This window comes from Oncorhynchus masou, unplaced genomic scaffold (genome assembly GCF_036934945.1).
Source record: "Oncorhynchus masou masou isolate Uvic2021 unplaced genomic scaffold, UVic_Omas_1.1 unplaced_scaffold_2253, whole genome shotgun sequence".
Taxonomy (NCBI): Eukaryota; Metazoa; Chordata; class Actinopteri; order Salmoniformes; family Salmonidae; genus Oncorhynchus; species Oncorhynchus masou.
Window position 1 is genome coordinate 53,990 of NW_027008725.1, and position 23,253 is coordinate 77,242.

The window sequence follows — 23,253 nt, forward strand, 5'->3', positions numbered from 1 at the left end:
GCACTGCCTTTTAAATTGTTTAACTTGGGTCAAATGTTTCGGATAGCCTTCCACAAGCTTCCCACAAGAAGTTGGGTGAATTTTGTCCCATTCCTCCTGACAGAACTGGTGTAACTGAGTCAGGTTTGTAGGCCTCCTTGCTCGCACACCCTTTTTCAGTTCTGCCCACACATTTTCAATAGGCTTGAGGTCAGGGCTTTGTGATGTCCACTCCAATACCTTGACTTTGTTGTCCTAAAGCCATTTTGCCACAACTTTGTAAGTATGCTTGGGGTCATGTCCATTTGGAAGACCCATTTGCGACCAAGCTTTAACTTCCCGACTGATGTCTTTAGATGTTGCTTCAATATATCCACATAATTGTCCTACCTCATGATGCCATCTATTTTGTGAAGTGCACCAGGCCCTCCTGCAGCAAAGCACCCCCACAACATGATGCTGCCACCCCCATGCTTCACGGTTTTGGATGGTGTTCTTCGGCTTGCAAGCTTCCCCCTTTTTGCTCCAAACATAATGATGGCCATTATGGCCAAACAGTTCTACTTTTGTTTCATCAGACCAGAGGACATTTCTCCAAAAAGTACGATCTTTGTCCCCATCTGCAGTTGCAAACCGTAGTCTGGCTTTTTTATGGTGGTTTTGGAGCAGTGGCTTCCTTGCTGAGCGTACTTTCAGGTTATGTCGGTATAGGACTCGTTTTACTGTGGATATAGATACTTTTGTACCGGTTTCCTCCAGTATCTTCAAGGTCCTTTGCTGTTGTATTGGAATTGATTTGCACTTTTCGCACCAAATTACATTAATCTCTAGGAGACAGAACGCGTCTCCTTCCTGTTAAGGGATTTTTTTATCAATGACTAATTATGTATACATTTCAATCAGGACTGACTAATCAGAATACTATTATGTTACTGTATAGATGTATGAATTTTATTTTAATCCTAGTACTGACTATAATGTGTGTAATTATAATCAAGAATTAGAACAATGACTGTCTGTTCCTTGGTAGAAACGAATTAACTTATTGTCAGACTGGCTAGAATGCTTATCTACACAGGCAGACCTTGGCTTGGTCATAAATTATCTATGTTGGTGGGAGACTATGTAGGAAGGCTTGAGAACTATACTGCCATTGTACCGGAGTGGAGGAGGGACGGGACAGTTTGAAATCGAATGGCGTCATTTTCAGTTTATAAGTAACCTGTTGTAAATTGTATCATGTTCAGTACTCTCGAGAATAAACGCTAGTGCTTGATTTTGAGACTGGTCTCCGCCCATTTTATGCAAATAAGCTTTTTACAAATCCTTAGAAATGGTCTGAGTGTATTAATTTAATTGGGTATTAAACATAATTTAATTCCTATAACACTTCCTGAGCGTTATAACGGCTGCGTGGTCCCATGGTGTTTATACTTGCGTACTATTATTTGTACAGATTAACGTGGTACCTTCAGGCGTTTGGAAATTGGTCCCAAGGATGAACCAGACTTTGGAGGTCTACAATTTGTTTTCTGTTGTCTTGGCTGATTTCTTTTGATTTTCCCATGATGTCAAGCAAAGAGGCACTGAGTTTGAAGGTGGGCCTTGAAATACATCCACAAGTACACCTCAAATAGGCTAATTGACATCATTTGAGTCAATCAGAAGCTTCTAAAGCCATGACACAATTTTCTGGAATTCTCCAAGCTGTTTGAAGGCACAGTCAACTTAGTGTATGTACACTTCTGACCCACTGGAATTGTGATACTGTGAATTATAAGTGAAATAATCCGTAAACAAGTGTTGGAACAAGAAATTTGTGAAGTGGTTGAAAAACTAGTTTTAATGACTCCAACCTAAGTGTTCTAGTCATTAGGAATTGTGAAAAACTGGGTTTAAATGTGTTTGGCTAAGATGCATGTAAACTTCTGACTTCAACTGTATAACTAACCAGCCCAGCTTCACTGACATCTCTGTTATTGTTCCATCCATCCATGTCTTCCTTCCATCTCTTCATAGCCATCCTCCCTCCCCTCAACCCAGCCAGCCGAGCTTCTCTGGACCTGGATGACAAACCCAGGTGGCCTGGTTCTAACTCTCTCTCTTCGGAGAGAGATGCTGTGGAGACTAGAACCAACTCTCTTTCCAGATACCCTGAGTACCATTTAGAGGGTAGGGAGGGGAGAAAGGGCAGGCAGGGAGATGTTCACCCTGAGTACCACCACTCCAGTAGCGGGGGCAAACATGGAGACAGGTACCCCGACTACCACCACCCCACTGAGGGTAGAAGCAGAGGGAAGGAGGGCCAGAGGAGCAGAGACCACCAGGGGTCCCAGTCAACCTTCTTTGCAGACAACCATGAGCCCAGGAGACAGCGAGAGGAGGAGGGGGATAGGGTGGTCAGGAAGAAGGAGAGGCCCGCCCGGCCGCCCCCACCATCCCATATCCCTGTGAAGAGAGACGAGGCTTGGGGTAGAGCGAGACACCGGGAGTGGGAGAGAGACGGGGAACGAGACAGACAGAGAGAACCCAGGAGAGATGAGGAAATTGAGAGAGACGCACCAAGACAGGAAAGACACGGGGAGCGATTGAGAGACCAAGAGCATAGCCTAGACAAAGACAGACACCGAGAGAGAACCAAGAGCAGGGAGCGAGGTCTGGATGTAGTTCAGGACGAGCCCATCCCCAGTAGCCGCAGCAGGGCCTGGGACAGTGGTGGGGAGGATGCCCCTAGCCCTTGGGATGATGAAGAGGGGAAATGGGGGGCCAGGGCCCGCCTGACGCTCCTCTCTGGCCCCAGTGAGCTGTGTGAGGAGGCGGCGAGGAGGAGCCCCAGGATGGGGAGAGAGCGAGGGGAGAGGGGACACAGGGACCCTGGGGAGGGCCCCAGCACGAGCAAGGAGTGCTCCCATACTCACCCCGCTCCCAGGGAGCCAGGTACGGCCTAGTGCCGGTCCTGTGGCCGACCATTTGTGGGTGTGGTGTGTGTGTGTGTGTGTGGGTTCTTGATTGGCCCATGGCTGGGAGCTGCTGGTGGTGGTTTTGTCTCTCTAACTAAATAATCATTCATCAACAATCATTTTTGTCATCATCATCATCATCATCTTGGTATAGCAGCTTTCAGTCATTATGGTGGAATTCCACAGTCAGTTACAACACAAGGCCCTGCTGCCAAAGGCCTCTGTGAAACAGTTGAATCAGGTGTGTGACAGAGCGCCCAGGTAGAAATATACTGCGTAGGCACAGACATGATTCTAGTATTGATCAACTTCTATACATTACATTTCTTTCTGTGATGTTTTTACCGTTGCACTCCAATTCTATTCCTCAAGGGCTTCTGTCGGCATGCACTTTCATCCCTGTCTAGTCTACTCACCACAACTGATCAAGTACTGGCATGGATTTGCCATCAATTTGTCCACACTTACCTACTCTGACCATAAATCAGACATTGATTAAAATGCCAGTGATTTAAACCAGTAGACACTGCAGCCCTAGAAGAATCAGAGTTGGGGATTCTGTGGTTGTCTCATCCACTCTAGTCTGGTGTTTCCTGGTTCTGGGGTCCCACAAGGCTGCACGTCTCAATTTTTTTTAAATTCCTGATTCAAGTTAAAGGCTTGAAGATTAGTTGAATCAGATGTGTAGTACTTGGGCAAAAAGAAAGAAGTACACTCTTTTGGGTCACCAGGGACAGCATTGGGAAACACTGTTCTAGACTAAAAACAGCTGTATTTACTCTGTATGTGGCGCCCCCTGCAGGTCGTATTGTGCAAGGAGGACCAGGGGGTCATGGAGCAGGGAATTACGGGCTGGACGAGGCCACCCAGGGCATCACTAAGCTGGACCTGCGGGAGCAGGAGCTGCTGGACATGGAGGTGGCCCGGAAACTACAGGAGGAAGAGGTGAAGGTGAGAGAACTGGTCAGTGACAGAACTTACCTCTTATAACACAGTCATTAGGACAATATAACACCCTTATTAAAACATCATAAAACCCTTGGACAACATGGTAGCTAAAACTCTGTCCCATCGTTTAGTTAGCATACATAACATTCAGTAGACCTCAGCTTTGTATTGTGCAGCTTCAGATATCTGTGAGAAATGCTCTGTCTCAACAGTCACTTCCTATGTTATGTCATGATAGAGCCCAGGGAACAGAATGTTCTATGCTGAGGGAAAATATGACTCAATTGGTTCGTAATTATTTTTCGGTTCCAGGCAAGCAAGATGGACAAGCGTGCGGCCCAAGTGGCTCAGGATGAGGTGAGTAGACGGCCGGCCGCTTCTCTGTCTGGAACAGTCGTCACTGACCGACTCACTTTCTCACGCTCTCTTTCATTTTCTCTCACTCTCTTGTCCTGTCTCAAGTCAACTTTTGACACATCAACGAAGCAAGGTACTGAGTGTAAAAGTTGTTTACCTTTGTTAAATAAATTATGTCCCTTGGTCCATTCACTCCTTTTGGTCAGTGTTAACCTGGGTAATCAAATCTCGCCACATCATGGTTATATCCGTGTGTGGCGGGAGCCATATGAAGCAACACTATGTGCCTGTAAGGGACAATCTCAGATTGGAGGAACAACATACTGTTACCCCGCCTCTTGTTTTAGTAAACAGCTGGAGAAATGGAGCCACTCTCAAATTCATTGGGAAAAAGTGTCTGTTTGTACTGTAACTGTATAGTAAACGTGGTATTGGTGTTGTCAGGAGACGACCACGTTGTATTGGTGTTGCCAGGAGACGACCACGTTGTATTGGTGTTGCCAGGAGACGGCCACGTTGTATTGGTGTTGCCAGGAGACGGCCACGTTGTATTGGTGTTGCCAGGAGACGGCCACGTTGTATTGGTGTTGCCAGGAGACGGCCACGTTGTATTGGTGTTGCCAGGAGACGGCCACGCTGTATTGGTGTTGCCAGGAGACGGCCACGCTGTATTGGTGTTGCCAGGAGACGGCCACGCTGTATTGGTGTTGCCAGGAGACGGCCACGCTGTATTGGTGTTGCCAGGAGACGGCCACGCTGTATTGGTGTTGCCAGGAGACGGCCACGCTGTATTGGTGTTGCCAGGAGACGGCCACGCTGTATTGGTGCTGCCAGGAGACGGCCACGCTGTATTGGTGCTGCCAGGAGAGGGCCACGCTGTATTGGTGCTGCCAGGAGACGGCCACGCTGTATTGGTGTTGCCAGGAGACGGCCACGCTGTATTGGTGTTGCCAGGAGACGGCCACGTTGTATTGGTGCTGCCAGGAGACGGCCACGCTGTATTGGTGTTGCCAGGAGACGGCCACGCTGTATTGGTGTTGCCAGGAGACGGCCACGCTGTATTGGTGCTGCCAGGAGACGGCCACGCTGTATTGGTGCTGCCAGGAGACGGCCACGCTGTATTGGTGCTGCCAGGAGACGGCCACGCTGTATTGGTGCTGCCAGGAGACGGCCACGCTGTATTGGTGCTGCCAGGAGACGGCCACGTTGTATTGGTGCTGCCAGGAGACGGCCACGTTGTATTGGTGCTGCCAGGAGACGGCCACGCTGTATTGGTGCTGCCAGGAGACGGCCACGCTGTATTGGTGCTGCCAGGAGACGGCCACGTTGTATTGGTGCTGCCAGGAGACGGCCACGTTGTATTGGTGCTGCCAGGAGACGGCCACGTTGTATTGGTGCTGCCAGGAGACGGCCACGTTGTATTGGTAGCCCGCTCCATCGGTGTTGCCAGGAGATAGCCCGCTCCATCAGCAACCGGGCTTAGAATGACCACGTTGTATTGGTGTTGCCAGGAGATAACCACGTTGTATTGGTGTTGTCAGGAGATAACCACATTGTATTGGTGCTGCCAGGAGATAGCCACGGCTGCTGATGGTGCTGGGATTAGAATAACCACGTTGTATTGGTGTTGCCAGGAGATAACCACGTTGTATTGGTGCTGCCAGGAGATAGCCAGGTTGCTGATGGTGCGGGATTAGAATAACCACGTTGTATTGGTGTTGTCAGGAGATAGCCAGGTTGCTGATGGTGCTGGGATTAGAATAACCACATTGTATTGGTGTTGTCAGGAGATAGCCACGTTGTATTGGTGTTGGTCAGGAGATAGCCAGGTTGCTGATGGAGCGGGATTAGAATAACCACGTTGTATTGGTGTTGCCAAGAGATAACCACGTTGTATTGGTGTTGTCAGGAGATAGCCAGGTTGCTGATGGAGCGGGATTAGAATAACCACGTTGTATTGGTGTTGGTCAGGAGATAGCCAGGTTGCTGATGGAGCGGGATTAGAATAACCACATTGTATTGGTGTTGTCAGGAGATAGCCAGGTTGCTGATGGAGCGGGATTAGAATAACCACATTGTATTGGTGTTGTCAGGAGATAGCCAGGTTGCTGATGGAGCGGGATTAGAATAACCACATTGTATTGGTGTTGCTCAGGAGATAGCCAGGTTGCTGATGGAGCGGGATTAGAATAACCACATTGTATTGGTGTTGTCAGGAGATAGCCACGTTGTATTGGTGTTGCTCAGGAGATAGCCAGGTTGCTGATGGAGCGGGATTAGAATAACCACATTGTATTGGTGTTGTCAGGAGATAGCCAGGTTGCTGATGGAGCGGGAGAAGATGGATTACAAGAAGTCCAGAGAGAAGGAGAAACAGGGGATGAGGCCCGAAGAGAGGAGGAGGCCAGAGGGAGGAGACCACAAGGTAACTCTCTCTCTCTCTCTCTCCTTATTTTTCTGGATGAGATGACTTTATGATTTAGAACTACATGTACAGTATTCTGATCATCAAGATATGTGTTTCATTTTTTTATCAACTTGTTGATAAGACCAGACTGAAGATGATGTCTGTCTGTGTGTGTTCCAGCCAAGCCAGGAGTTGCTGATGGAGACTGGGAGAGGAGGAATACAAGAAGCCCAGGAAGGAGAAAAGCCTGGGATGAGGCCTCACTCTGTCAGGAGCCTGCCAGGGCTGAGACCACTCTGTCATTAGCCTGCCAGGTGCTGGCCTCACTCTGTCATTAGCCTGAGGCGCTGACTTTACTCTGTCATTAGCATGCCAGTATTCTGATCATCTGTCATTAGCCTTTCAGGTTTTTTTATCAACTCTGTCATAAGACCTGCCAGGAAGATGGCCTGTCTCTGTCATTCCAGCCAAGCTCAGAGTGAGGTAGTGTCATCCCAGCCTGCCAGGGAGGCCTCACTCTGTCATTAGCCCAGGAACCACCAAAAGCCTGCCAGGTGCTGGCCTCACTCTGTCATTAGCCTGCCAGGCGCTGGCCTCACTCTGTCATTAGCCTGCCAGGCGCTGGCCTCACTCTGTCATTAGCCTGCCAGGTGCTGGCCTCACTCTGTCATTAGCCTGCCAGGCGCTGGCCTCACTCTGTCATTAGCCTGCCAGGCGCTGGCCTCACTCTGTCATTAGCCTGCCAGGCGCTGGCCTCACTCTGTCATTAGCCTGCCAGGCGCTGGCCTCACTCTGTCATTAGCCTGCCAGGCGCTGGCCTCACTCTGTCATTAGCCTGCCAGGCGCTGGCCTCACTCTGTCATTAGCCTGCCAGGCGCTGGCCTCACTCTGTCATTAGCCTGCCAGGCGCTGGCCTCACTCTGTCATTAGCCTGCCAGGCGCTGGCCTCACTCTGTCATTAGCCTGCCAGGCGCTGGCCTCACTCTGTCATTAGCCTGCCAGGCGCTGGCCTCACTCTGTCATTAGCCTGCCAGGCGCTGGCCTCACTCTGTCATTAGCCTGCCATGAATAAACAACATGAATACACCCCGTGTTGCAACAATATTATGGCCTTAAAATAATATTTTCTCTCTCTCTCTGCCCTCTCACAGGCCTTCTCAACCTCCTCCCCATAACTATGAGAATGTGGAGTCCAGCTACTCAGGGAGCCACTATTCTTCCGGGTCTCCAGCGCGACCTGATGCGTCTTACAAAGGTAAATTCAGCTATTTTTGTCGGGTTTAACTCGGGCCTCAACCTAAAACCCAAAGAATTTAGATTTAACACTTCTCATACAGCTAACGTTCTGTCCAGCATACCACATGGTTGGCATACACCAAATGTATTTCTTAGAGAGCTCCAAACATTCTAGCCAGTGGTTATATTATTAGGTATTAAAGATCAAGCTAATGCGTTCTCTCTCTCCTCCCTATATGTTCTAGGTGTCTATTACAGACAGTGACCGAGGCTTCCTAAACCATCCATCTGAGTTTTTATTTGTTTGTTTTTTTCATTGCTGTATTTTTAAAACTCCCATCACTTTCTATTGGCCAAGAGCCTTGGAACAATGTACCTAGTCGTTGGCAGTGGGTTTGGGAAGGGTGTTGGTCAAGAGGGGCAGCTGAGAGCTGAAACTTGCACGCTGTCATTTGTTTTCTATTTTAATTGGCGTGACAACAAAGACAACCGAAAGGAGACGCGTAGTGATATTCTAACTCCTGCTGGCTCTTAACTGTGGATGATGATGTGGAAGATGAAGATTTAAAAAAGAGTGAAGTGTTCCTGTTTTGCTGTATTAGTCGTTTGCTGGTGTTTCTGTCCCTCCGTGGATCATGCTCGTCATGGTGGATCAGGCCTTTGCTGGATATATAACTGTGCAATCTCTGTCTCTGTATCTATGGCTGTCTATGGGATGTGCCTGTCTTTGGAGCCAAAATGGTGGCCGCGTGGTTCTGTGCACTCCCAGGTTCCAGTTCTCCTGTCCTTGTATCGTGCTGCACATCAAGGCTGAACAACATGACCGACCCACAGTCCAAAACTCTCTTATATCAGGAGAATGGATCTTTTTCTGTTAACTTCTTCCAGTCCGGAAGCGAATGGTGATCGTATGTGGACTGGTTGCTCTCTGCAAGCGCTCTACCTGTGTTCCCATGTCTTTCTAAGGGGCTGGTGTATATAGCTGCTGAGAATACGGGCTTGGAGGTGAAGTGTTGTAGGACACACTGCTATCATTGTGTTTTTATGTGCATACTTACTGAATGTGTTCTGTTCTCTTTGTGAAACTCTGACATATTCCTTGTTAGTCAACTAGAGCACAAGCCACCGCAAACCCCAATGAGTTGTTTTGTGGATTAACAAAACATGCTATTTTAAATATTAGCCCTAATATATTTGATTGGATGTGCCGTCAGTATTTGATTTTGTCTTATCTGCTTACAAACTGGCATTGGCAAATGCTTTCAGCGCTAATAGAAGTGGACCAGTAGGAATTGAATGCATGTACATTTCAGATCTGTGCCAAACATAACATTGTGCTTGTTTTGTCAGAGCTGTAGTCACTAGGAACGGGACAAAACTGGGAGGGACCAACCTGAATTTGTCCAATAGAAACTCTTGTTTTTGTTGCAAAACATTTTCCATTGCTGTATGTTTTGCTACAGTGTACAAAAGTGAATACTCCCCCGGATGTGTTTTTCCTAACCGACAGTGTCCATTGATTGAATTGTTGACTCGTTGGTCGCCTGTTAAAGTGAAAGTCGCGTCTGAATTACTGTTTCTGCATTTTATTTACTTTTATATACTTTTATTTAATCTTATTTGGCATTACTCTTAAAGGGCATTTCTTGTTTCCAGTACATACCATTCCTCGTGAAATGCCTTCACTCCCTCTGTCTCACACACACACCACTCTCTAAGAGGGTTATCACTTCCTGTGCGTGTAACATGAGTAAACATTCCCAGGGTTAACAAAGTAGAGGGACGTATTAGTCATCCACTGAATCAACAGAGCAAGTGAGAACATGATGTAATTCCACTCAATGGGACCTTTAGACTCAGACAGATGGGTGATGGGGGTCAACTTCTCCCGACAGCTGGGTGATGGGGGTCAACTTCTCCCGACAGCTGGGCAATGGGGGTCAACTTCTCCCGACAGCTGGGCAATGGGGGTCAACTTCTCCCGACAGCTGGGCAATGGGGGTCAACTTCTCCCGACAGCTGGGCAATGGGGGTCAACTTCTCCCGACAGCTGGGCAATGGGGGTCCACTTCTCCCGACAGCTTGGCAATGGGGGTCCACTTCTCCCGACAGCTGGGCAATGGGGGTCCACTTCTCCCGACAGCTGGGCAATGGGGGTCCACTTCTCCCGACAGCTGGGCAATGGGGGTCAACTTCTCCCGACAGCTGGGCAATGGGGGTCAACTTCTCCCGACAGCTGGGCAATGGGGGTCAACTTCTCCCGACAGCTGGGCAATGGGGGTCAACTTCTCCCGACAGCTGGGCAATGGGGGTCAACTTCTCCCGACAGCTGGGCAATGGGGGTCAACTGCTCCATGGCCAGTTTCATCTTTGTTGTTTTCCGTATTGAATGAGGGTGGTGATAGATTAAACACTTTGATTACCAGACTTCATACTTTAATAGGATCCACGCTATATCAAAGGGATTACAGGAGACTATATAGGGACTGTTAGAGAGAGAATACATCCCAAAATTGCACCATATTCCCTAATATATATATATATATATATATATATATATTAGTGCACTACTTTTGACCAGGGCCAATCGTGCTTTGGTTAAAAGTAGGAATTAGGGTGCCATTTGGGACGGAGACATACTGTACTGCCAATGGTCATGGTACCACCATGTTCATATCATGTATTATAGCCTAATTATTGTGTATTACATATAAAGAGTAATCCCACACAGTGTCCAGTTTGATCTAATGACATGTTATGATTCCGTCGTATTTACATTTTTCCATTGAGTGATGTTCATCATAGTCTATGATGGTGTTTTTGTTGTTGATATGCTTTGTCCAAGTTGGTAGCGTCTGCCTCAATACTTTCTTTTTTTTTGAGACTTCTGTGCGTATCAAAGACATTCTAGATGTGTGAAATGTTCTGACTTGTTGGATGGATGGGATTTGTGCCATAGGGATGTTTTTTGTTTTTTCAGGGACTTGTAGATAACGGGGAATCTCAGCTCCTTCTAGGGTAATGACGGTGAGGAGTATTGGTGTAGAACCGCCCAGAACTGAGATCTGTCTTTTTGTGGGATAATAGCACCATCTTGTGGACATATTGAATATCAAATTAAAACATGTACATTATCTGATCACACAGTGAGTGCATATTGGTGATTGCTGTGTAATGATTGTCCTATATGCTTTGAGTGCAATCTGAACCAAAATCAAGTAAAATTTTTGTTTTGCCATCCAGAGCCTGAATGTAATCTACAAATGAAATCATAAAAGTGACTGTTGACACTTACTGTGACTGTTTTTGTATCATGAACTGAATAAACAGTTGACATTGACATTTGCATGTGTTTATTTACAATTATTTGTCTAACTTCAGGTTCTGTATCACATTTCTATCAAGACTATTGGAGATCAAAGTATGATGCAAGGCACAAGTGAATGGTTTATGAAAGGCCCAACTAGCCTAAATGTGTTGAGCATGTGGTGCCGTTGGCTGTCCTGGAAAATTCAGACTCAGGAATTTGCTTACAGCATTTATTCTGTGAGTTACAGGTTTAGTTGGCAGATATTATACAACACATGGCTGGAAAACCATATTGCAAGTTGTTCAACAGCCCTGTATCCCTTTCCATTGGCAATCAAAGCACACACCATGTCAGTGTATAGTCAACCATACTCTACATCCCAATGTGCTGCCATTACTCAAAACCTGGCACTTAATATATCGTCGTACAGCTACTTATTTTGTAGTCATTAAACAATAGTCACTGTGACACTGTAGGAGTTCTAGATTTGTTGGGGTTCTAGATCAGCTTGACCATTTTGAATAATACACCCACTTAGCCAGGCCTTCAATATCATTTCTCAGTGTGCCGTGCCTTTTAGAGTGAATTGCAGAGTTACCACCCATGACTGCATTTGTTAGTGATAGAGACATGGTTGTTAATTTCTGTTAATCTTCACTCCTGTGGCCTTTAACCAAGTGAGTTGCTAGGCAAATATTATAATTATACTCTTTATGACCATACATTACATATCTCATAAGGCCTTATATGAGGTCTAGTTTCACCCTCCTACAGTTGTCTGAAACTTGAGGTTTACAGGACACATCAGGCCTGCAAGTAGGGTAGCAAAATTCCAGTAATTTTCTCCGAATTACCAGATAAAGAAAATATATATTCTGGTTTGATAATATTTAAGGAATTTTCCAACCAGGATTCCTGGAAAATGTACCAGAATTGTGCAACCCTTCTTGCAAGTCACATATAGCGTATTCAGATCCCTTCACTTTCCCACATTTTGTTACATTAGTTATATTCTAAAATTGATTAAAAACTTTTTTGTCCTCATCAATCTACATACAAAAAAATAATATGAACAGAAGTTATTTTTGTGCAAATTTATTAAAAATAACATTATCTTATTTACATACAGTACCAGTCAAAAGTTTGGACGCACCTACTCATTCAAGGGTTTTATTTTATTTTTTACTATATTCTACATTGTAGACTATTAGTGAAGACATCACAACTATGAAATAACATGAAATCATGTAGAAACCAAAAATGTTTTAAACAAATCGAAATATGTTTTAGATTCTTCAAAGAAGCCACCCTTTGACTTGATGACAGCTTTGCACACTCTTGTCATTCTCTCAACTAGCTTCACCTGGAATGTTTTTCCAACAGTCTCGAAGGAGTTCCCACATATGCTGAGCACTTGTCTGCTTTTCCTTCCCTCTGTGGTCCAACTCATCCCAAACCATCTCAATTGGGTTGAGGGCGGATGATTGTGGAGGCCAAGTCATCTGATGCAGCACTCCATCACTCTCCTTCTTGGTCAAATAGCCCTTATACAGCCTGGAGGTGTGTTGGGTCATTGTCCTGTTGAAAAACAAATGATAGTCCCACTAAGTGCAAGCTAGATGGGATGGCATATCGCTGGTTAAGTGTGCCTTGAATTCTAAATAAGTCACTGACAGTGTCACAAGCAAAGCAGCCCCACTCCATCACCCCTCTTCCTCCATACTTCACGGTGGGAACCACACATGCTGAGATCATCCGTTCACCTACTCTGTCTCTCACAAAGACACAGCTGTTTTCCACCAGTCTAATGTCCATTACTCGTGTTTCTTGGCCCAAGTCTCTTCTTCTTATTGGTGTCCTTTAGTTGTGGTTCGCTTGCAATAATTCAACCATGAAGGCCTGATTTACACAGTCTCCTCTGAACAATTGATGTTGAGATGTGTCTGTTACTTGAACTTTGTGAAGAATTTTTTTATTTCTGAGGCTGGTAACTCTAATGAACTTATCCTCTGCAGCAGAGGTAACTCTGGGTCTTCCTTTCCTGTGGCGGTCCTCATGAGAGCCAGTTTCATCATAGTGCTTGATAGTTTTTGCAACTGCACTTGAAGAAATGTAAAAGTTCTTGAAATTTTCCGGATTGACTGACCTTCATGTCTTAGAGTAATGATGGACTGCCCTTTCCATTTCAGTAATGGATGCAAAAAATGTAACTAAATGATTTGATGAATGTTGAAAAATGTATGTTATTTATCTTTGTTTAGTATAAGATTAATCAATCAAAAACACACATGCAAAAACAAAGATATTAAAAACAATTAGAAAAACTCTACCTGCAGTAGAGCTTGTTGAATAAAAAGTGAATTTGTTATCATAACTTAAACAAATTGAGTTGATGTGACTTCTCATTTAGTTTTGAGTCAGCACCACATACACATTATAAGTAATAATGACTTTTAATTGACTAAAAGACATCTAGTAAGTTGAAAAAGCCTTATTGTTTACAGTGTTATAATGTTACACTGAGAACTTGTGTTGTGCTGCATTCCATCTTTAAGGTTCCTCTTGTCAGGGAAAAATGTTGGTCTGGGTATTCCCACTGACCTGTAGAGAGAACATGTATACAGGAATAACATCATTCTGGTGATGCCCTGGTTTTAACTGTAGAGAGAGAACATGTATACAGGTATAACATCATTCTGGTGATGCCCTGGTTTTACCTGTAGAGAGAGAACATGTATACAGGAATAACATCATTCTGGTGATGCCCTGGTTTTACCTGTAGAGAGAGAACATGTATACAGGTATAACATCATTCTGGTGATGCCCTGGTTTTACCTGTAGAGAGAACATGTATACAGGTATAACATCATTCTGGTGATGCCCTGGTTTTACCTGTAGAGAGAACATGTATACAGGAATAACATCATTCTGGTGATGCCCTGGTTTTACCTGTAGAGAGAGAACATGTATACAGGTATAACATCATTCTGGTGATGCCCTGGTTTTACCTGTAGAGAGAACATGTATACAGGAATAACGTCATTCTGGTGATGCCCTGGTTTTACCTGTAGAGAGAGAACATGTATACAGGTATAACATCATTCTGGTGATGCCCTGGTTTTACCTGTAGAGAGAGAACATGTATACAGGTATAACATCATTCTGGTGATGCCCTGGTTTTAACTGTAGAAAGAACATGTATACAGGAATAACATCATTCTGGTGATGCCCTGGTTTTACCTGTAGAGAGAACATGTATACAGGTATAACATCATTCTGGTGATGCCCTGGTTTTAACTGTAGAAAGAACATGTATACAGGAATAACATCGTTCTGGTGATGCCCTGGTTTTACCTGTAGAGAGAGAACATGTATACAGGTATAACATCATTCTGGCGATGCCCTGGTTTTACCTGTAGAGAGAGAACATGTATACAGGTATAACATCATTCTGGTGATGCCCTGGTTTTACCTGTAGAGAGAACATGTATACAGGTATAACATCATTCTGGTGATGCCCTGGTTTTACCTGTAGAGAGAGAACATGTATACAGGTATAACATCATTCTGGTGATGCCCTGGTTTTACCTGTAGAGAGAGAACATGTATACAGGTATAACATCATTCTGGTGATGCCCTGGTTTTACCTGTAGAGAGAGAACATGTATACAGGTATAACATCATTCTGGTGATGCCATGGTTTTACCTGTAGAGAGAGAACATGTATACAGGTATAACATCATTCTGGTGATGCCCTGGTTTTACCTGTAGAGAGAACATGTATACAGGTATAACATCATTCTGGTGATGCCCTGGTTTTAACTGTAGAGAGAACATGTATACAGGAATAACATCATTCTGGTGATGCCATGGTTTTACCTGTAGAGAGAACATGTATACAGGTATAACATCATTCTGGCGATGCCCTGGTTTTACCTGTAGAGAGAACATGTATACAGGTATAACATCATTCTGGTGATGCCATGGTTTTACCTGTAGAGAGAACATGTATACAGGAATAACATCGCTCTGGTGATGCCCTGGTTTTACCTGTAGAGAGAGAACATGTATACAGGAATAACATCATTCTGGCGATGCCCTGGTTTTACCTGTAGAGAGAGAACATGTATACAGGAATAACATCATTCTGGGATGCCCTGGTTTTACCTGTAGAGAGAGAACATGTATACAGGTATAACATCATTCTGGTGATGCCCTGGTTTTACCTGTAGAGAGAACATGTATACAGGAATAACATCATTCTGGTGATGCCATGGTTTTACCTGTAGAGAGAACATGTATACAGGAATAACATCATTCTGGTGATGCCCTGGTTTTACCTGTAGAGAGAACATGTATACAGGTATAACATCATTCTGGTGATGCCCTGGTTTTACCTGTAGAGAGAACATGTATACAGGTATAACATCATTCTGGTGATGCCCTGGTTTTACCTGTAGAGAGAACATGTATACAGGTATAACATCATTCTGGTGATGCCCTGGTTTTACCTGTAGAGAGAACATGTATACAGGTATAACATCATTCTGGTGATGCCCTGGTTTTACCTGTAGAGAGAACATGTATACAGGAATAACATCATTCTGGTGATGCCCTGGTTTTACCTGTAGAAAGAGAACATGTATACAGGAATAACGTCATTCTGGTGATGCCCTGGTTTTACCTGTAGAGAGAACATGTATACAGGTATAACATCATTCTGGTGATGCCCTGGTTTTACCTGTAGAGAGAACATGTATACAGGTATAACATCATTCTGGTGATGCCCTGGTTTTACCTGTAGAGAGAACATGTATACAGGTATAACATCGTTCTGGTGATGCCCTGGTTTTACCTGTAGAGAGAACATGTATACAGGAATAACATCGTTCTGGTGATGCCCTGGTTTTACCTGTAGAGAGAACATGTATACAGGTATAACATCGTTCTGGTGATGCCCTGGTTTTACCTGTAGAGAGAACATGTATACAGGTATAACATCATTCTGGTGATGCCCTGGTTTTACCTGTAGAGAGAACATGTATACAGGTATAACATCATTCTGGTGATGCCCTGGTTTTACCTGTAGAGAGAACATGTATACAGGTATAACATAATTCTGGTGATGCCCTGGTTTTACCTGTAGAGAGAACATGTATACAGGAATAACATCATTCTGGTGATGCCCTGGTTTTACCTGTAGAGAGAGAACATGTATACAGGAATAACATCATTCTGGTGATGCCTTGGTTTTACCTGTAGAGAGAACATGTATACAGGTATAACATCATTCTGGTGATGCCCTGGTTTTACCTGTAGAGAGAACATGTATACAGGTATAACATCATTCTGGTGATGCCCTGGTTTTACCTGTAGAGAGAACATGTATACAGGTATAACATCGTTCTGGTGATGCCCTGGTTTTACCTGTAGAGAGAACATGTATACAGGAATAACATCGTTCTGGTGATGCCCTGGTTTTACCTGTAGAGAGAACATGTATACAGGTATAACATCGTTCTGGTGATGCCCTGGTTTTACCTGTAGAGAGAACATGTATACAGGTATAACATCATTCTGGTGATGCCCTGGTTTTACCTGTAGAGAGAACATGTATACAGGAATAACATCATTCTGGTGATGCCCTGGTTTTACCTGTAGAGAGAACATGTATACAGGAATAACATCATTCTGGTGATGCCCTGGTTTTACCTGTAGAGAGAACATGTATACAGGAATAACATCATTCTGGTGATGCCCTGGTTTTACCTGTAGAGAGAACATGTATAAAGGTATAACATCATTCTGGTGATGCCCTGGTTTTTACCTGCAGCACAAACATGTCTCCTGCAAAAGGAGAGAATAAAAAAAGATGAAAGTGAGTCATGCTGGGTTGCAGTCATCAGGGAAAGTACAATGTCCCATTTCGTCTAACTCTTCCCTGTGAATTGAAGTAGAAAGGAGGGGTTGGTGCTTCAGTAGAGCTGGTTTACCAACATACCTGACATTGTCATGGTTCGCTTGGATGTGGCAACACCACTGAAACTGCCCACAGTACACGACGTCATACAATGGTTCTATTCTCCTTTGAGACACATCACTGCCCCCTGCCTGTAACCATACGTATGAGTGTTACGGCCTGGTTTCCCGGACAGATTAAGCCTCGTTCTGGACGAAGAAGCACTTTCAGTGGAGGATCTCCTTCGATCATGTTTGAAGTTAAGGCTTTTTCTGTGACTAGAAACCTTCCCAATATCAGGCAAACTCTTCTCAGGTTATTAAAACATTGTTTCTCACAACTTAACCAGAGGCATTGACACCTGTTGACATACCTGCTACACACACTACCAGAAACAATGACTGAAATTCATCAGCGCATCTCAGGCAAGGTTTCTAGCTGTGTGGGCAACTTGTGACACTTGGAAAGGACCCTGTGAGATATAGGGTAATGTTGTACATTGTTACAGTCCTCGAGGAGATTTGTGTCATTAATGATTTGTCTTATCATTGTAGTTACAACTATTCCAATACAGCAATATGGTTCTTTGCTCAAGTATTACCATATATACACCACCGTTCAAAAGTTTGGGGTCAGCTTAGAAATGTTCTTGTTTTTGAAAGAAAAGCACATTTTCTAGGCACAGTTCCTCTGTCCAGTGTCTGTGTTCTTTTGCGCATCTTAATCTTTTATTTTTTTTGGCCAATCTGAGATATGGCTCTTTCTTTGCAACTCTGCCTAGAAAGCCAGCATCTCGGAGTCGCCTATTCATTGTTGACGTTGAGACTGGTGTTTTGCGGGTACTATTTAATGAAGCTGCCAGTTGAGGACCTGTGAGGTATCTGTTTCTCAAACTAGAAACTCTAATGTACTTGTCCTCCTACTCAGTTGTGCACCGGGGCCTCCCACTCCTCTTTCTATTCTGGTTAGGGCCAGTTTGCGCTGTTCTGTGAAGGGAGTAGTACACAGCGTTGTACGAGATCTTCAGTTTCTTGGCAATTTCTCACATGGAATAGCCTTCATATCTCAGATCAAGAATAGACTGATAAGTTTCAGAAGAAAGTGCTTTGTTTCTAGCCACTTTGAGCCTGTAATCGAACCCACAAATGCTGATGCTCCAGATACTCAACTAGTCTAAAGAAGGCCAGTTTTATTGCTTCTTTAATCATACAACAGTTTTCAGCTGTGCTAACATAATTGCAAAAGGGTTTTGTAATTATCAATTACCCTTTTAAAATGATCAACTTGGATTAGCTAACATAATGTGACATTGGAACACAGGAGTGATGGTTGCTCATAATGGGCCTCTGTGCGCCTATGTAGATATTCCATTTAAAAAAAAACACAGTTTCCAGCTACAATAGTCATTTACAACATTAACAATGTCTACACTATATTTCTGATCAAGTTGATGTTATTTTAATGGACAAAAGATGCGCTTTTCTTTCAAAAACAAGGACATTTCTAAGTGACCCCAAACTTTTGAACGGTAGTGTATGTAGTGTGAATATATATATACATATATACACACATATATATACACACATATATATACATTGCCTTGCGAATGTATTCGGCCCCCTTGAACTTTGCGACCTTTGCCACATTTCAGGCTTCAAACATAAAGATATAAAACTGTTTTTTTTTGTGAAGAATGGTGGGACACAATCATGAAGTGGAACAACATTTATTGGATATTTCAAACTTTTAATAAATCAAAAACTGAAAAATTGGGCGTGCAAAATTATTCAGCCCCCTTAAGTTAATACTTTGTAGCACCACCTTTTGCTGCAATTACAGCTGTAAGTCGCTTGGGGTATGTCTCTATCAGTTTTTCACATCAAGAGACTGATTTTTTTCCCATTCCTCCTTGCAAAACAGCTCGAGCTCAGTGAGGTTGGATGGAGAGCATTTGTGAACAGCAGTTTTCAGTTCTTTCCACAGATTCTCGATTAGATTCAGGTCTGGACTTGGACTTGGCCATTCTAACACCTGGATATGTTTATTTTTGAACCATTCCATTGTAGATTTTGCTTTATGTTTTGGATCATTGTCTTGTTGGAAGACAAATCTCCGTCCCAGTCTCAGGTCTTTTGCAGACTCCATCAGGTTTTCTTCCAGAATGGTCCTGTATTTGGATCCATCCATCTTCCCATCAATTTTAACCATCTTCCCTGTCCCTGCTGAAGAAAAGCAGGCCCAAACCATGATGCTGCCACCACCATGTTTGACAGTGGGGATGGTTTGGTCAGGGTGATGAGCTGTGTTGCTTTTACGCCAAACATAACGTTTTGCATTGTTGCCAAAAAGTTCAATTTTGGTTTCATCTGACCAGAGCACCTTCTTCCACATGTTTGGTGTGTCTCCCAGGTGGCTTGTGGCAAACTTTAAACAACACTTTTTATGGATATCTTTAAGAAATGGCTTTCTTCTTGCCACTCTTCCATAAAGGCCAGATTTGTGCAATATACGACTGATTGTTGTCCTATGGACAGAGTCTCCCACCTCAGCTGTAGATCTCTGCAGTTCATCCAGAGTGATCATGGGCCTCTTGGCTGCATCTCTGATCAGTCTTCTCCTTGTATGAGCTGAAAGTTTAGAGGGACGGCCAGGTCTTGGTAGATTTGCAGTGGTCTGATACTCCTTCCATTTCAATATTATCGCTTGCACAGTGCTCCTTGGGATGTTTAAAGCTTGGGAAATCTTTTTGTATCCAAATCCGGCTTTAAACTTCTTCACAACAGTATCTCGGACCTGCCTGGTGTGTTCCTTGTTCTTCATGATGCTCTCTGCGCTTTTAACGGACCTCTGAGACTATCACAGTGCAGGTGCATTTATACGGAGACTTGATTACACACAGGTGGATTGTATTTATCATCATTAGTCATTTAGGTCAACATTGGATCATTCAGAGATCCTCACTGAACTTCTGGAGAGAGTTTGCTGCACTGAAAGTAAAGGGGCTGAATAATTTTGCACGCCCAATTTTTCAGTTTTTGATTTGTTAAAAAAGTTTGAAATATCCAATAAATGTAAATTCCACTTCATGATTCTGTCCCACATGTTGTTGATTCTTCACAAAAAATACAGTTTTATATCTTTATGTTTGAAGCCTGAAATGTGGCAAAGGGTCGCAAAGTTCAAGGGGGCCGAATACTTTCGCAAGGCACTGTATATATATATATATATATATATATATATATATATATATTCACACTACATACACTACCGTTCAAAAGTTTGGGGTCACTTAGAAATGTCCTTGTTTTTGAAAGAAAAGCGCATCTTTTGTCCATGTATATATACACATATATATACACATATATATATATACACACATATATATACACATGTATACACATCTGTATATATATATATATATGTGTGTGTGTATATATGTATATATATATAAAATCCTAAACCGTATGAAACCTAACCTTTTGCACTTCTATTGACAGCAAAAAGTTATTCTGTGTCATTATCAATGCACTGATTATACCAGTTACATACATTAAGGATTCTTGCCTGTGTTGAATTCATTCAATCTGATGAGGCTACCTCGGTTGAAACCTTTAGGCTATGTTATAAAACATTTTCTGGCACCATTGCATCAGTCAGGTATGTTAGCCTACAAAACGTTTTCATTTACAGATAAACTGTGAATCAGAGTGATACACTTGGAATTACTATTACAACACTATGAATACACAGACTAGTGAATGAAAATCGTCATGCATACAGCAATAAATATACTCTGACAGGTCAAGGTGTACATTGGCTAACTCACCTGTTTCGGTCTTTCGGCATCATAAAATGTTCCATGTAATAAACATGTCATTATATATCAAGTAGAGCGTGAAGTAAACTTGAACTATGTAGATATCAATCGATCCTGAAGAGCAGTCACTCATGTCACACCTGAGAAATGAAAGTAAATGCAGACGTCCTGAAATGAGAACATGCCGTGTTGAGACATGGAAAACTAGGAAAATACACGCCCAGTTTTATCAGATCCACTTTTCGTGCACTCATAGGAGAGGACAGGACAACTCCTAAACAATTCACCCGAGACAGTGGTTTTACCGTTGATGGCAAACCCAAGAAATTACCTCTACCAAATGTGCCGAACCCCTTTTAATTCATGCCATTTACCTTTTTCTTGAGCTGATAAGCCTTGGGCACGTCTTCAGGAAAAACCGGTAGAGGTTGTCGCAGGCAGAGAGGATTTCTTATTATCAGACTCAAGCAAGCAACTTCTGTAATTAAACCAGCCTTTTGAATAGTCTTGACTTAAACTGTGTGAAAGTACTTCATAGTAGCCAAAGGTTCTGCTATTTCCCCTAAAAACGTGATGGTTAGCAATTAACATTGTCAAAGTGCTTTCTTTAACTTTTTCTACTGCACTGCAATGAACTGAAATTTGTCAATGTTTGTACATTTTTGCCTTAAAATGATAATAATTCATGCTTATTTCTTCTGCAGACAGTATTTCAGCCCATGCAGTATTTTATAAAGTCTAATGGGAGTTAAATTATGGAGTTAATTATTTGTTCAGTTGTTAATGAGAGATCAGAAGAGGGATACTAAAGAGGGAAAGATTATGGAACAGGAGTAACATCTACCCCTCCCTTATGGAACAGGAGTAACATCTACCCCCTCCCTTATGGAACAGGAGTAACATCTCACCCCTCCCTTATGGAGCAGGAGTAACATCTACCCCCTCCCTTATGGAGCAGGAGTAACATCTACCCCTCCCTTATGGAGCAGGAGTAACATCTCCCCCCTCCCTTATGGAGCAGGAGTAACATCTACCCCCTCCCTTATGGAGCAGGAGTAACATCTCACCCCTCCCTTATGGAGCAGGAGTAACATCTCCCCTCCCTTATGGAGCAGGAGTAACATCTATCCCTCCCTTATGGAGCAGGAGTAACATCTCCCCCCTCCCTTATGGAGCAGGAGTAACATCTACCCCTCCCTTATGGAGCAGGAGTAACATCTCCCCCCTCCCTTATGGAGCAGGAGTAACATCTACCCCTCCCTTATGGAGCAGGAGTAACATCTCACCCCTCCCTTATGGAGCAGGAGTAACATCTCACCCCTCCCTTATGGAACATGGAGCAGGAGTAACATCTCCCCCTCCCTTATGGAGCAGGAGTAACATCTCACCCCTCCCTTATGGAGCAGGAGTAACATCTCACCCCTCCCTTATGGAGCAGGAGTAACATCTCACCCCTCCCTTATGGAACAGGAGTAACATCTCCCCCTCCCTTATGGAGCAGGAGTAACATCTCCCCCCTCCCTTATGGAGCAGGAGTAACATCTCACCCCTCCCTTATGGAACAGGAGTAACATCTACCCCCTCCCTTATGGAGCAGGAGTAACATCTACCCCTCCCTTATGGAGCAGGAGTAACATCTACCCCCTCCCTTATGGAGCAGGAGTAACATCTCACCCCTCCCTTATGGAACAGGAGTAACATCTACCCCCTCCCTTATGGAGCAGGAGTAACATCTACCCCCTCCCTTATGGAGCAGGAGTAACATCTCACCCCTCCCTTATGGAGCAGGAGTAACATCTCACCCCTCCCTTATGGAACAGGAGTAACATCTCCCCCTCCCTTATGGAGCAGGAGTAACATCTCCCCCCCTCCCTTATGGAGCAGGAGTAACATCTCCCCCCCTCCTTATGGAGCAGGAGTAACATCTCACCCCTCCCTTATGGAGCAGGAGTAACATCTCCCCCTCCCTTATGGAGCAGGAGTAACATCTCCCCCTCCCTTATGGAGCAGGAGTAACATCTCACCCCTCCCTTATGGAGCAGGAGTAACATCTCACCCCTCCCTTATGGAGCAGGAGTAACATCTCCCCCCTCCCTTATGGAACAGGAGTACATCTCCCCCCTCCCTTATGGATAGGAGATGTCCTCATCTCCTCCCTTATGGAGCAGGATAACATCTCTCTCCTCCCTTATGGAGCAGGATAAGATGTCTACCCCTCCCTTATGGAGCCTCCTCCTCCCTTATGGAGCAGGATAAGATGTCCTCTCTCCTCCCTTATGG

The 23,253-nt window shown here is 44.0% G+C and overlaps 1 protein-coding gene and 1 long non-coding RNA gene across 2 annotated transcripts in view; one reads left to right on the top strand and one right to left on the bottom strand.

Annotated features, from left to right (window-relative positions):
* The window catches only part of LOC135533157 (zinc finger CCCH domain-containing protein 13-like), a 37,392-nt gene extending 30,259 nt beyond the window's left edge, over positions 1–7,133 (top strand). Inside the window, exons 6-10 of the mRNA XM_064960563.1 lie at positions 1,999–2,916; positions 3,742–3,902; positions 4,200–4,244; positions 6,553–6,669; positions 7,119–7,133. Coding sequence (XP_064816635.1) covers positions 1,999–2,916; positions 3,742–3,902; positions 4,200–4,244; positions 6,553–6,669; positions 7,119–7,133 — 1,256 coding nt within the window. The remainder of the gene's footprint in view (positions 1–1,998; positions 2,917–3,741; positions 3,903–4,199; positions 4,245–6,552; positions 6,670–7,118) is intronic.
* Positions 7,134–12,077: 4,944 nt separating this feature from the next.
* On the bottom strand, positions 12,078–21,400 carry LOC135533159 (uncharacterized). The gene is made up of 3 exons (XR_010454455.1): positions 21,348–21,400; positions 20,983–21,113; positions 12,078–12,775 (listed from the first exon to the last, which is right to left on the bottom strand). It is a non-coding gene; the product is annotated as an uncharacterized LOC135533159 (long non-coding RNA).
* Between the last annotated feature and the right edge of the window lie 1,853 nt (positions 21,401–23,253).